At 38.0% G+C, this 12,913-nt stretch overlaps 1 protein-coding gene across 4 annotated transcripts in view; it reads right to left on the reverse strand.

Moving 5' to 3' along the window:
- Positions 1-12,913, reverse strand: part of uso1 (USO1 vesicle transport factor) — a 37,055-nt gene that overhangs the window by 18,565 nt on the left and 5,577 nt on the right. For all 4 annotated transcript variants that reach the window (XM_067441624.1, XM_067441622.1, XM_067441623.1 and 1 more), the window contains 7 exons: positions 9,374-9,429; positions 9,162-9,282; positions 8,883-9,061; positions 8,103-8,243; positions 6,029-6,117; positions 5,785-5,939; positions 2,885-3,090 (listed from right to left, as the gene is read on the reverse strand). In XM_067441624.1, coding sequence (XP_067297725.1) covers positions 2,885-3,090; positions 5,785-5,939; positions 6,029-6,117; positions 8,103-8,243; positions 8,883-9,061; positions 9,162-9,282; positions 9,374-9,429 — 947 coding nt within the window. The remainder of the gene's footprint in view (positions 1-2,884; positions 3,091-5,784; positions 5,940-6,028; positions 6,118-8,102; positions 8,244-8,882; positions 9,062-9,161; positions 9,283-9,373; positions 9,430-12,913) is intronic.

Raw genomic sequence — 12,913 nt, forward strand, 5'->3', positions numbered from 1 at the left:
AGCGCTTTTACAATCATGATTGTGTCAAAGCAGCTTCACAGTGTCAAACAGGATAATATTGCGACAAAATTAGATTTGGCTGTACAGTCAAATCTAGCTAAAAACGGGTAGCATTGATACATGTTTTTCCAATAACATCATTTATACTGTGATGAAGATGAATTTCGTGCAAAATTAACAACATATAAAGTGTTGTGCATGTAAGAGTTCCCATGATGAAAGCATGGGAACTCTTACATGCAAAACACTTTATATTAGTTGATTAGTAGTATCTTAAGCTAACTTAGTTCTAAAAAAAGTTCCTGGATGCGATGTACTAGCTTTTACACATGTATTTTTTTATCAAAAGTTAAATTTTGCGAAATGCATCACGACAGCGCTAAACTTGAGCTAAGCATATTGAGTACTTATCATCTCTACTTAGCATGAAGTTACAATGCTATTTACTTAGCCATTAGTAATGTTATGTTAGCTATATTAGGCAGCTACATGTGCTAGTGATACAGTATTGTTCAAAATAATAGCAGTACAATGTGACTAACCAGAATAATCAAGGTTTTTCGTATATTTTTTTATTGCTACGTGGCAAACAAGTTACCAGTAGGTTCAGTAGATTCTCAGAAAACAAATGAGACCCAGCATTCATGATATGCACGCTCTTAAGGCTGTGCAATTGGGCAATTAGTTGAATTAGTTGAAAGGGGTGTGTTCAAAAAAATAGCAGTGTGGCATTCAATCACTGAGGTCATCAATTTTGTGAAGAAACAGGTGTGAATCAGGTGGCCCCTATTTAAGGATGAAGCCAACACTTGTTGAACATGCATTTGAAAGCTGAGGAAAATGGGTCGTTCAAGACATTGTTCAGAAGAACAGCGTACTTTGATTAAAAAGTTGATTAGAGAGGGGAAAACCTATAAAGAGGTGCAAAAAATGATAGGCTGTTCAGCTAAAATGATCTCCAATGCCTTAAAATGGAGAGCAAAACCAGAGAGACGTGGAAGAAAACGGAAGACAACCATCAAAATGGATAGAAGAATAACCAGAATGGCAAAGGCTCAGCCAATGATCACCTCCAGGATGATCAAAGACAGTCTGGAGTTACCTGTAAGTACTGTGACAGTTAGAAGACGTCTGTGTGAAGCTAATCTATTTTCAAGAACGCCCCGCAAAGTCCCTCTGTTAAAAAAAGGCATGTGCAGAAGAGGTTACAATTTGCCAAAGAACACATCAACTGGCCTAAAGAGAAGTGGAGGAACATTTTGTGGACTGATGAGAGTAAAATTGTTCTTTTTGGGTCCAAGGGCCACAGGCAGTTTGTGAGACTACCCCCAAACTCTGAATTCAAGCCACAGTACACAGTGAAGACAGTGAAGCATGGAGGTGCAAGCATCATGATATGGGCACGTTTCTCCTACTATGGTGTTGGGCCTATTTATCGCATACCAGGGATCATGGATCAGTTTGCATATGTTAAAATACTTGAAGAGGTCATGTTGCCCTATGCTGAAGAGGACATGCCCTTGAAATGGTTGTTTCAACAAGACAATGACCCAAAACACACTAGTAAACGGGCAAAGTCTTGGTTCCAAACCAACAAAATTAATGTTATGGAGTGGCCAGCCCAATCTCCAGACCTTAATCCAATTGAGAACTTGTGGGGTGATATCAAAAATGCTGTTTCTGAAGCAAAACCAAGAAATGTGAATGAATTGTGGAATGTTGTTAAAGAATCATGGAGTGGAATAACAGCTGAGAGGTGCCACAAGTTGGTTGACTCCATGCCACACAGATGTCAAGCAGTTTTAAAAAACTGTGGTCATACAACTAAATATTAGTTTAGTGATTCACAGGATTGCTAAATCCCAGGAAAATTTTTTTTTTGTACAAAATAGTTTTGAGTTTGTACAGTCAAAGGTAGACACTGCTATTTTTTTGAACACACCCCTTTCAACTAATTGCCCAATTGCACAGCCTTAAGAGCGTGCATATCATGAATGCTGGGTCTTGTTTGTTTTCTGACAATCTACTGAACCTACTGGTAACTTGTTTGCCACGTAGCAATAAAAAATATACTAAAAACCTTGATTATTCTGGTTAGTCACATTGTACTGCTATTATTTTGAACAAGACTGTATATGCTTCATGAAAACATAAACCAAAAAAATGTATAATCAAAATGAGAGATTACCTGTCCAGCAGAAATACAGCCATCAAGGAGTCGTTTTTCAGACCCCTTGAGGTCCCTCAGTTCTCGCCATCGTTGGAAAGCCATGCAGATATTGACTCGATTTTTACGCGTTTGATTTCTTTGTTTATCCAAAGACTTCTTGTGCATTGCCTTTTCTTGTACCGTCTTCGTTTTTTTTGCATTGTTTGCCTTCTATGACTGCAAAAGCCAGCAATGTGAATTTTGAATGCCTTTTCTCTTCCTAGGTTTCGAACCGCGCGCATGTGGGCAGATCCTGTAGCAAAAGTGGTGGTAGCCATGGTAGCGAGAGAGAGTGACAGTCGCCCAAGCCAATCACTTGTTTCGTCCCGAACTAAAATAATGAGCGGTGTTTAATGCAGATTAAAAAGTCTAGAGTCACTCGATTTTTATACTCTCTTTTTCAGAGTACTTACATTTTTGAACAAAAGTGTTTTAGATTATTCTTACCTACCCTACCTTTAACTATATCATTAAGAAATAAAAGACTAATTAAAACAACAATCTAAATATTATTGTAGACGATACCCATCGCACACCCTACCAGCAAACAAAACACAACATATCCCTGTCTTTTTAACAAAGTGTGTCCAAAAAGGCAAATACGGTAGAATTACTGAGGCAAAACATTAAAAACCCCAATGAGTAAACACGCGCTATACATTTAAAAGAGGGTACCTGGGACAGGATGTTGGTGCACTGCTGCAGAAGGGAAACAGGTGGCTTGCCCAGACTAGTGGCCAACTGTACCCGCAGTAGCTGCTCTTTCTGGGTGAGGTTATCCTGCAGCGCATGAGCCAGAGCCACAGCGGCACACCAGTTTGACAGGGAGTCTGCTGAGAACAGACCTCCACACAACAGCTGTCCCGCCGAGACAGAGTTAGCTGAGGGACAGAGAGACAGGGATATGCAATGGGAAATTGACAGTGAATTCAAACATAAAAAACAGAATACCTATCTCAGATGTCCAAAGTGCATAAATGTCAAAAAATATGTATAAACTTTAATAAATGATGATGATGATGATAATAATAATAATAATGCTTCGGTAAAAAAGTGCTCTAGTTGTACCTTTTTTATTTCACATTCTATATAATATTGGTAATTACAGAAAATGACACAGCTACACAGAAAAAGTGTCCTCCTGCTGTCACCATGTATAAAATAAGTGCAACTGTAGGGATGCACGATTATGACATATAATTATTGATTATTCCTTTGAAATTGTGATTGCAATTATTAATTACGATTAACACAATTTACACAATGATGTTCTGAATAGCTTTATGCCACTGTCTGAAGTGATGCATGCCATATTGTTATATAAAAAAACAAGCTGAAAACACTGTTGAAAAACTTGTATTGCTTTTCTAAAGAAATAAGCCTCAAATGTCAAATATACATTGGTTTGGTATGTTATTTAAAGTAAGTTTTGACTGTGTCACCATCTATGTTTAAAACCTGCAATTGCAGTTATTTGCGGAGTTATCTGTACGCAAGTTGTGCATCGGCACGGCTCCTCTGCGCAGATTAATCTAATGCTTTGAGGTGTATGTGCGGATTTGCAATCAGTAACCGCACCAGTGTGGGTACTCTACTTCAGAATCCCAGATTCTACGTCTTGGAGTATAACCTAAATAAGAATTTACACCGGAAAATGTCAAGCCAGACCCACATCAAGATGTTTGGTCTGGGAACTCGCCATTGACAGGGCTCAATCCGAGGGGCGGGATCAACGGTTGTCTTTCAAACTCCCTCTGCACGCAATTGGATAGCGCTACAACCATCCAGAGCAACGAGAAGTGGAGCTTGTTGATAGATTAAACTTTCACCGTATTTGGTCGGCAAAACTCCGAACACCTCTGCCCTTCTTAAAGGACAACTCCGGTGAATTTTTACGTTTATCTTGATCGTTATCTTTGTGAGTACAGTCTATAGAAAAAAAAAACGAACCAGATTGGTGCTTGCAACACAGTTATTACAGTTAATGCCCAGAGCCCCCCCCCCCCCCCCCCCAGCTAAAACGGCAGCTGTGCGGGCATAGACGTAAAGCGTGTCTTTGTGCCTCTTAACAGACACAAAATGTAATTAAAATGTCTGTCCAACATGAACAGGCCCTTACATGACAACGAGATGCGTTTAGCCCATCAGCCATTGTTTAAATTCACCTGTTTTAGGCGGCTAGCTGTGTCTCGCGCTGAAGTCCTGCGGTAGCCGGAAAAACAGTCCAGTGGGGAGGAGTATCGTGTGTATGAAGAGGCTCTGCTCATCGGCTCGACGGTACTCAATATTGAACGTGTCTGAGAGAAATAGTTTTCGATCCTGTACTGCTGATCCTGAGGACCGCTGCTCGTTCAGTTACTCGCGCAAGCTCAGTATCAGCTGCTTTTCGTACATCGTATAAAAGAACGATTGGTTCATGACCGGACATCACTGGAGTGATGATCTGATCGGGCTCACGAGTGAAGAAGAAATTGTTCGCGTTTGTGCCTTTCCGAATTGTAAAAATTTGCAGCGAACACTTGACTAACTTACAAAGTCACAACACAGCCGGGCCGGTTGAAGAAAAATGCCATTCCGTGGTTAAAGACAGGTGCAGTAACTGTGGAGGTAATGTAAACTTTATTTATCCTTCCATTTGGGCACACACGGCTTGAGGAAAGATGTGCAGTAATTTAATATCATCTTGCTTTACACACACAACACTCTTCCCAACTGGACAAGAGGCATTTCCTCTTTTTTTCCGGCTACCGTTGAGTCCCCACGGGACTTCAGCGTGAGACACAGCTAGCTACCTAAAACAGGTGAACTTAAACAATGGCTAAGTGGCTAAACGCATCTCGTTGTCATGTAAGAGACCAGTTCAGGTTGGACAGATATTTTAAATGCATTTTGTGTCTGTTAAGAGGCACAAAGAGACCATTTACGTGTATTGAGCTGCCGTTTTAGCTGGGTGGGAGCTCTGGGCATTAACTGTAATAACTCTGTGTTGCAAGCACCAATCCGGTTCGTTTTTTTTTCTATAGACTGTACTCACAAAGGTATAACGATCAAGAGGAGAAAAAAAAACAACAAAAAAAAAGAAAACGCCGGAGTTGTCATTTAAGAATGATTTCAGTGCCGTTCTTTGTTCTTTTCTCAAAGAAAAGCATAACTAAAACTAGCCAGACTCTTTCTTTATGTATACAGACGTGATGTAATGACGCAAAGACATGCTTAAATTTCCCGTGAAAATCCACCATACCACAATTTATAACCAAAGAGTTACAGACTACAGCTTTAAATAAGAAGAAAGTTAAAATATGCATGGTATTATAATGTAATACTAAATCTAAAATTAAAACAATGGGAAAAAAAACTTAAGATAAACTGTAGAAAGAAAGAAAAACATTATAAGCACACACTAATGTAAGTGGACTTTTTGCACCTTTGAACGATTACAAAATTTTGGCATCCGTAATTGTAATCATGATTACAAACTGGAATAATTATGCAGCCCTACATTTAAGTCATGTGATTCATGAATAGACATCTTCATCTAATGGCAGAACTAAGTGACTAGTTGGTGCAATTCTTACCATCTATAGTGGAGGGCAGCAGTGTGGCTACAATCTCCCCTTGTCCTTTATGGTTCTTGTACAGGAAGCATTGGAAGCAGTAAAGTACAGCACATCGGAGAACAAACGGCTGTCTCTCGTTCACCATTGACATGAGAAGAACCACAATTGCAGGCCTGGAGAAAACAGCAAACATGCTCTTTTTCTCAACTCTTTACCAGAAAATACTTTTTTGATCAAAAACAGTACAAAGGACAAACCAGACCTTGGTGGATTGGATGGTGCGTTAACAGAAGCAAAGTAGTCCTGATTCACTTCAGATCCACGTATGACCTCTGACACAGTATTGATGGTCTATACAAGACAGACAAATAAACAAAAATTAAAACAATTTAGTGGTACATCGTTGGTACCGTTAAAAAGAACTGCACGGGTAAAGAAACATCCCCTTTGTGTGCAAGATTAAATTCTACACAATACATTTTTTTCAAAGCCGATAATTAGAACTGAACGCTGCACAGACTAGATGCCGTTCACAGAGAACACACATTTGAATTCCACTGTGCTAGTTTTCCATTGTTCTCCATGTAAACATGCACCAGACGGTGGTATTTAACCATTCTGTGCATGACACGGCATTCTGAAAATGCACATTCAAGATAAAATTAAACTTTCTCAATATCTAGCAATTTTTACATTCCATATCTTGCGTTTTCAATGCAAAAACATGTTTTGTGTTAATGGCCACTTTGCAAATGCTCAATAGAGATCCTCTTTGTCCAGTGGTCTCAATATCTAGTGTTCTACATTAGTTGCTACAGTAACGAAACAGGCTTCAATGTCAAGTGGCTTGAACATTTGAGAGCAGCAAAAATGATAAGAGAGAATACTGTCCTTTGTAAGCAAAAGCACTTGTGTCTGATGTTTCACTCTTCAAAAAAAGAACATGCATGAATGAGAAAAAGTGCAGATCGTGCTTGTTGTTAAACAGAGTTATATTAAGCGCATCAAGCCACGGAAAAGATCACAATGCATTACTTGTGCTGAATGACACACCGGAAGCACACGCACAGAAAAACACCTTTCTTAGACAGCATGTGACCCAAATTCAGTATTCACATAACAATCACTTATGACTTAAGTACATGTAAAAAAACATCTGAAGATTATCCATGCATTAAGTTTTAATATAATAAACCTGCTGCTATTAATGTTAATCACTCTCTACTTTTGACTTAATAATTATAAATAAGTATTAAATAAGTTATGTTAAAGACGTTATGCAGTGTAAACTACTTTTACATTTGATTATTTAATTTCTGTATTTTTCCTTACTTGAATGCTTTTGTTAAATAGATTTTATTCAATAACAAAGACAAAAAGACTGTATTGTGATTGTTAATTGAATTGTGATACAAGTGAAGATTCACAACTCTTTTAGAGCACCTCACAATGTTTCTGAACTAATGAAGTGCATAAGAGAACACAGGTAATATAGATTTTTTTTTTATGGCCAATATAAGAGAGCAGGGCGGCTGATGGCTGATATAAAGACAGAATATATCATGCCATTTCATTTAAAGAAAGTAAAAACATACACATAACAATTAGTGAAATATTTATCAAATTAGAAATAAATTATCTAAAAATACTTACCTTGTTAAAAATATTTTTGACATGAATACGACATAATGGCCACCTGGACATAGTGCAGCATAGTTTAAAATCAAGAATTAAAATTGTTCTTTGTGCTGAAAAGTTGTTTTTTCGAAAACAAAATGCTTCTGACCCATCAGTCAAACAGGAAAAATTCAGTCCATGCAAATAATAAATTAAATACCACATATAGGCCAACAAAGCAGTCTACAACTAGATTAATCATTACCGTAATCTGCATTTATACTGCACTCTGAATGACAAAACAAATGAACAGACTTGAACTCTGATCTGACTCTTCACTTCAGATTGAAACCAATAGATCACAATGGATTTGAGCAGTTAAACTGAAATTATTATTCGTTTTCCGATCTGTCTCTCGGACAGTCAACGTGACGTAACTTTCCTCATTAACACAGTCCGCCGATTTATGCATATACTGTCCGTGTACAACACTTTTTTGTGTTAGCCCAAAAGTGCACATGTGCTAGTGATTTGAGTGCTCAGAAACTACACTGCACATGCCCATCTGTGCTCACAGTCAATGGAAAATATTTTGAATGGCTTTTGCGCTCAACTGTGTGCTATAAGGAGCATATTGTTATTTGCATCTTTCTCGCACCAGCTGCAGACCTTTAGCGTGAACAAGGCCAATGAGAATAAGATTCTGAGAGAAATCTGACCTCTGTGAGGATGTCTGCAGGAACACCTGTGGCCATGAGGATGGTGCACAGCTGCTGAAGGAGACCACATTGGAACATGGCCTTCTGACAGCTGGCTGTAGCCCCTGGAGAGTTCACTGGAGAAACCATCACTCGCACCAGCTACAGGGACAAAACATAAATAAAGATTTCAACTCAACAACACATCACCAAACAATGCTCACTGAGTTGCTTCTATATTACAGAAGAAGAAGGAGGAGGAGAAGGAGGAGGTGGTGGAGGACGTGGTGGTCGTGGTTACAGTAAGGTTTCATTTGTTAACATTAGTTAATGCATTACTTAAAATGAACTAACAAGGAGAGATAAATATTTCTACGCATTTATTAATTTTTGTTAAATCTATTTTTTCAGCGTTTGTTCACGTTGGATCATTTTGCACTAACAAATGTTAAAGGGGTGATGAATTGAGGAATCAACTTTCCCTTGAGCTTTTGATATATAAAAGGTCATGGTAATATAAGATTATCCTGTAAGTTTCAGAGCTGAAAACTTCCTTGTTAGTCAAAGAAAAAAGCTTTTATAGACACCAGGCCCAGAAAACGATCGTGTGCTTCATCCTTACGTCATCACACGACGAAACACGCCTTTACAGAACGTGTAATTCAGTAGCCCCACCCACCAACTCATGGAGCTGTTCGGATCACTAGCCAGTGGCAATAAACATGTGGAAGAAGATAGCAAGATATTGTGGAAGAACACAGTCGCTGCATAAGCTTATTAAGTAGATTTTTCATATCAGACCTGCAGCATTAGATGGAGGTTGGTGACCTTTTGTGCTGACCAGCCAGAGTTGTCATCCCCAACCTCAAACCACGGCTTCATCTTTTGTATATATGAGCCTTCTTTAAAGAAATTCTGGTTGGAGCTATTGTTCTTCAGGAGGTTGAGCAGCAACAGGAGACAATCCTCCACCACAATCCCTGTGAGGTGAATAGTGATGTTAATGCAAAATCTTTGGAAACTAAGGGGTGCCCTTAGCTATTTAACTGCAATAAAATAAAATCGATGTTAACTGCATACCTCCATCACTAGAGCCCTCCTCTGTTATGATATCAAGAAGTCTCTCAAATGCATTTTCAAAAGCCACAATTTTCTGAATTGCTGCGTTGCCTTTGGTTAGCTGCTGTAGCAGTAGGAGACCCTTAAAAGGAAAAAGGTAAAATGGATTAATTTAATTTGAACAGAGACTTCCAGTACGAACACTCATGTTAATGTAGAGCAATAATACTTACATCGTTACGGATAACTTCTCTGGAGTCGGCAAGGAGATCCATTAACCTGGACACTCCTGCAAAGTGGAAAATCATCAACATTACAAACTAGAGGTAAAGTCACCAGGCAGCTCAGATTTCGACCTGACAGTAGACAGACATCATATTTAAATTTGACAAATGAAAAAAAGTAAGTTCACATAACACTGAAAACATGCCTTTCCACACATTTATAGTGGCCAAAAATTTGGCCTTAAAGTCTTGTCTTACAATTTAAAAGAATAGTTTTCTAAATTGATTTTAAAAAACTTGAATTGACTTGGAGCTCAATAAATGTCTTACTATTATCAATGTTTAAAACAGCGGTGCTGATTAATATTTTGTGGAAACTGTTGGTCAAGACAATCTTCTGAAGTTCAAATTGAGCAACAGAAAGGGGTAGAAAGGTGATAGGTGACCTTGAACGTGGCAGGGTTGTTGGTGCTAGACGCTCTATCATTTTAGATAATCAATCATTAATAGGCACTTTGTTAAAATTAATATAAATAGCCTACATAAAGTCATATAAATAAGCTTTAAAATCAATAAATAAAACTATTTTAAATATTCAACTAAACTAACTTCATAACTTTTACTTGCATTGATGTATACTATTTTTTCTTTAAGTTGTTCTCTTTTATAGACAGCTTTTCTTCTTGCTGTGGAACGTGGAATGTGCTGTGGGGACACTAAAATTAATTGCTTCTATTGTTGTCTGCATTTTTAAGTCGCTTTGGAAAAAAAGTGTCTGCTAAATAACTATATGTAAATTTATATGTAAAATGCTTTGGTTCGAAAACTTCTTTAGGTATCAGGAGATCGCTTTTTAAAGAAATAGTTCATCCAAAAATGAAAATTCTGTCATTATTTACTTACACTCACGTTCAACAGAATAATGAAAGTCATATGGGTTTGGAATTACGTGAGGGTGAGTAAATGATGACGGAATCATCATTTTTGAGTGAAGTATTCCCATAGGTACTATTTTTATTTGAGTGCCAAAGTGAAATTATGTGGTGCTTTTTGTTTCAGTATTTGTATTTATAATATAGACAAGACCATTTTAAATTGAAGGAGAATGTCTACATTATTGTTCTTAATTGTGTTAGTCCATTGGTTCATTGGAGTCAATAGAAACAGAAATGAGATGCTATTTAGATATCTCAGCTGATTAAAAAGCACAAAGTTAGTAAAATGTGTCAAATATGATATAACAACAACAACAACAAAAATCTGACTACTAAACAATCTTTACTGGCAAATAGTTCTAAATAATCAGCTAATTAAAAGTGCCATAGAATATAAAACTGTGTTTACTTTAGCATAGTTGAATGATAAAAGAGTTCCGTACATGGAACTGACATAACATGAGCCTCAAACACCATTGTTTCCTCCTTCGTATATAAATCTTGTGCTTGCAAAAGGCCACTGAAAAACGGCTAACGGCATAACAACGACTGTAACAGTCTGGATCATATCTACGCCACCAAAATTTGCATATTCCAGCCCATGTTCAAGGCCAGACAGTATTAACGTGGACCCGCACAGCAGAATCATCAGAACTTCTGCAGGTATTGTGAAGATAAGGACAATTACATAAATGGCAGATCATCGATATAAATATCTTGTTCCAGGCTGTGCAGGGGATGTGAGGACTTTTCATACCCTTCCCACAGGCACAGAACTGGCATGGTTGATAGTTATCTATAGGGCTGGGTATTGTTAGCAATTTCACTATTCGATTCGATTTTGATTCTTGAGGCTTCGATTCGATTTCGATTCGATATTGATTTATTAGCTTCGATATAGATTCATTAATAAGTAAATACACAAGTATTATTATTATACTAATTAAGTACCTGAGTATATTTTTAAATAATGTGTGCAGCATTATCAATGTTTACGAACAAATTGACCCCAGCATGTTTCCTGTCATGGCTTATTTAGATTTGAAAGCAAATAACTGTATAGTGAAGTGAAGCTGTTGTCTGTCTGCTTAGGCCATTAAAATGTATTGAGAGTGCTGGTTTGCTTACAACTAATGAGAGCGTTGTGATCTACGTGACCACGTGCGTTGCCGCGAGATGAACACGTGTCGCCAACACGGCCGATTTTGACTCTGTGGCGTCGACTCAACATCGTTAACGTTGGTGGTGCTGGTTTGAATGGACTGCAGCTGCTGTTTTGGTTAAAGCACTAGTGATGTCCGGTTCGCGAACGAATCGTTCTTTTTAACCGGATCTTTATAGTGAACCGGTCGAACCAGTTCACCAAATCGAACTGAATCGTTCTAAACGGTTCGCGTCTCAAATCAGGGCTGATCCCACAAATACTGTAGATATTAACTTTCTGCCATCAGTGACAGTCTCTCAAACTAAAAAATAAAACGAATATCTTGAAGTAGATGTTGTAACTCCAATCGTTAGCTGAAGTGAGACATGTTTTGCTGAGAGATCTGATGAACTCACGAGCAGCTGATACTGAGCATGCGCGTGTAACCGAACGTACCGGTTGTCGGATCCTCGGATCAGCAGTACAGAATCAAAACCGTTTCTATCGGACACGTTCGATACTGAGAACCGATGAGCCGATGAGCTGCGCATGCTTGTTATTTGTTCAGAGGAACGAAATAAAGGTTAAGTGTATAAAACTAATCACGTTTGGAAACATTATAACAAAGCTGTCACTGTATTATTTTAAAGTTTTGGAAACAATAGATTGTAAAACGGTCAAATTAAACATTTATTTGTTTTATCAATAATGCATGATATTTTCAGGAACAGCTTTTATCTTATTTAATTTCTAAGTCGATAAAGATTTTAAAATAGATGTAATCAAAACAGTAAGTTTGATATAGACTATTCAGCTTGCAGCAGTTCGCAGCTCAGCACCCTGTGCTCAGCACACACACACACACACTGATACAGCGGTTCTCGAGTCAGATCGACCGGTTGCAACGGATCACCGGTACAGAATCGAGAACCGTTTCTATCGGACACGTTCGATCTTTCGGACATGTTCGATTCTGAGAACCGGTGAGCTGAGATACTGAGCATGCGTGATAGCGTCGTAACCGAACTGTTTCTCTCGGACTGGGACAGCTGATGCTGATAATACATGAGCACGGGTGAACACTGAGGATTTGTGTAAGTAGGCCTATTCTGTCAATGTACGTTTATTTAATCCGTGTAAAACATCAGTGTTTGCACGACAGTGACAGTCTCTCAAACTAGAAATAAAACTAATATCTTGAAGTAGATGTTGTAACAATCGATTCAGTTCTGTACTAAACTGTATTTAGTGCTGTTGCAAAACATAAATGAAAAAATGTTTCCAAGATGATGATGATGTCAATTATAATTATTACTATACTAAGTTTTGATTAGAAATACTTTATATGGATGTGTTTGAATGTATTTTCATCCGCCGGGATGATAGAAATGACGTCATTACGTAAAAGAACCGGTGATCCGGTTTTTTTAACCGGATCATTGAAACGAACTGTCCGAAAGAACCGGTTCG

Source organism: Pseudorasbora parva, chromosome 4 (assembly GCF_024679245.1).
Source record: "Pseudorasbora parva isolate DD20220531a chromosome 4, ASM2467924v1, whole genome shotgun sequence".
Taxonomy (NCBI): Eukaryota; Metazoa; Chordata; class Actinopteri; order Cypriniformes; family Gobionidae; genus Pseudorasbora; species Pseudorasbora parva.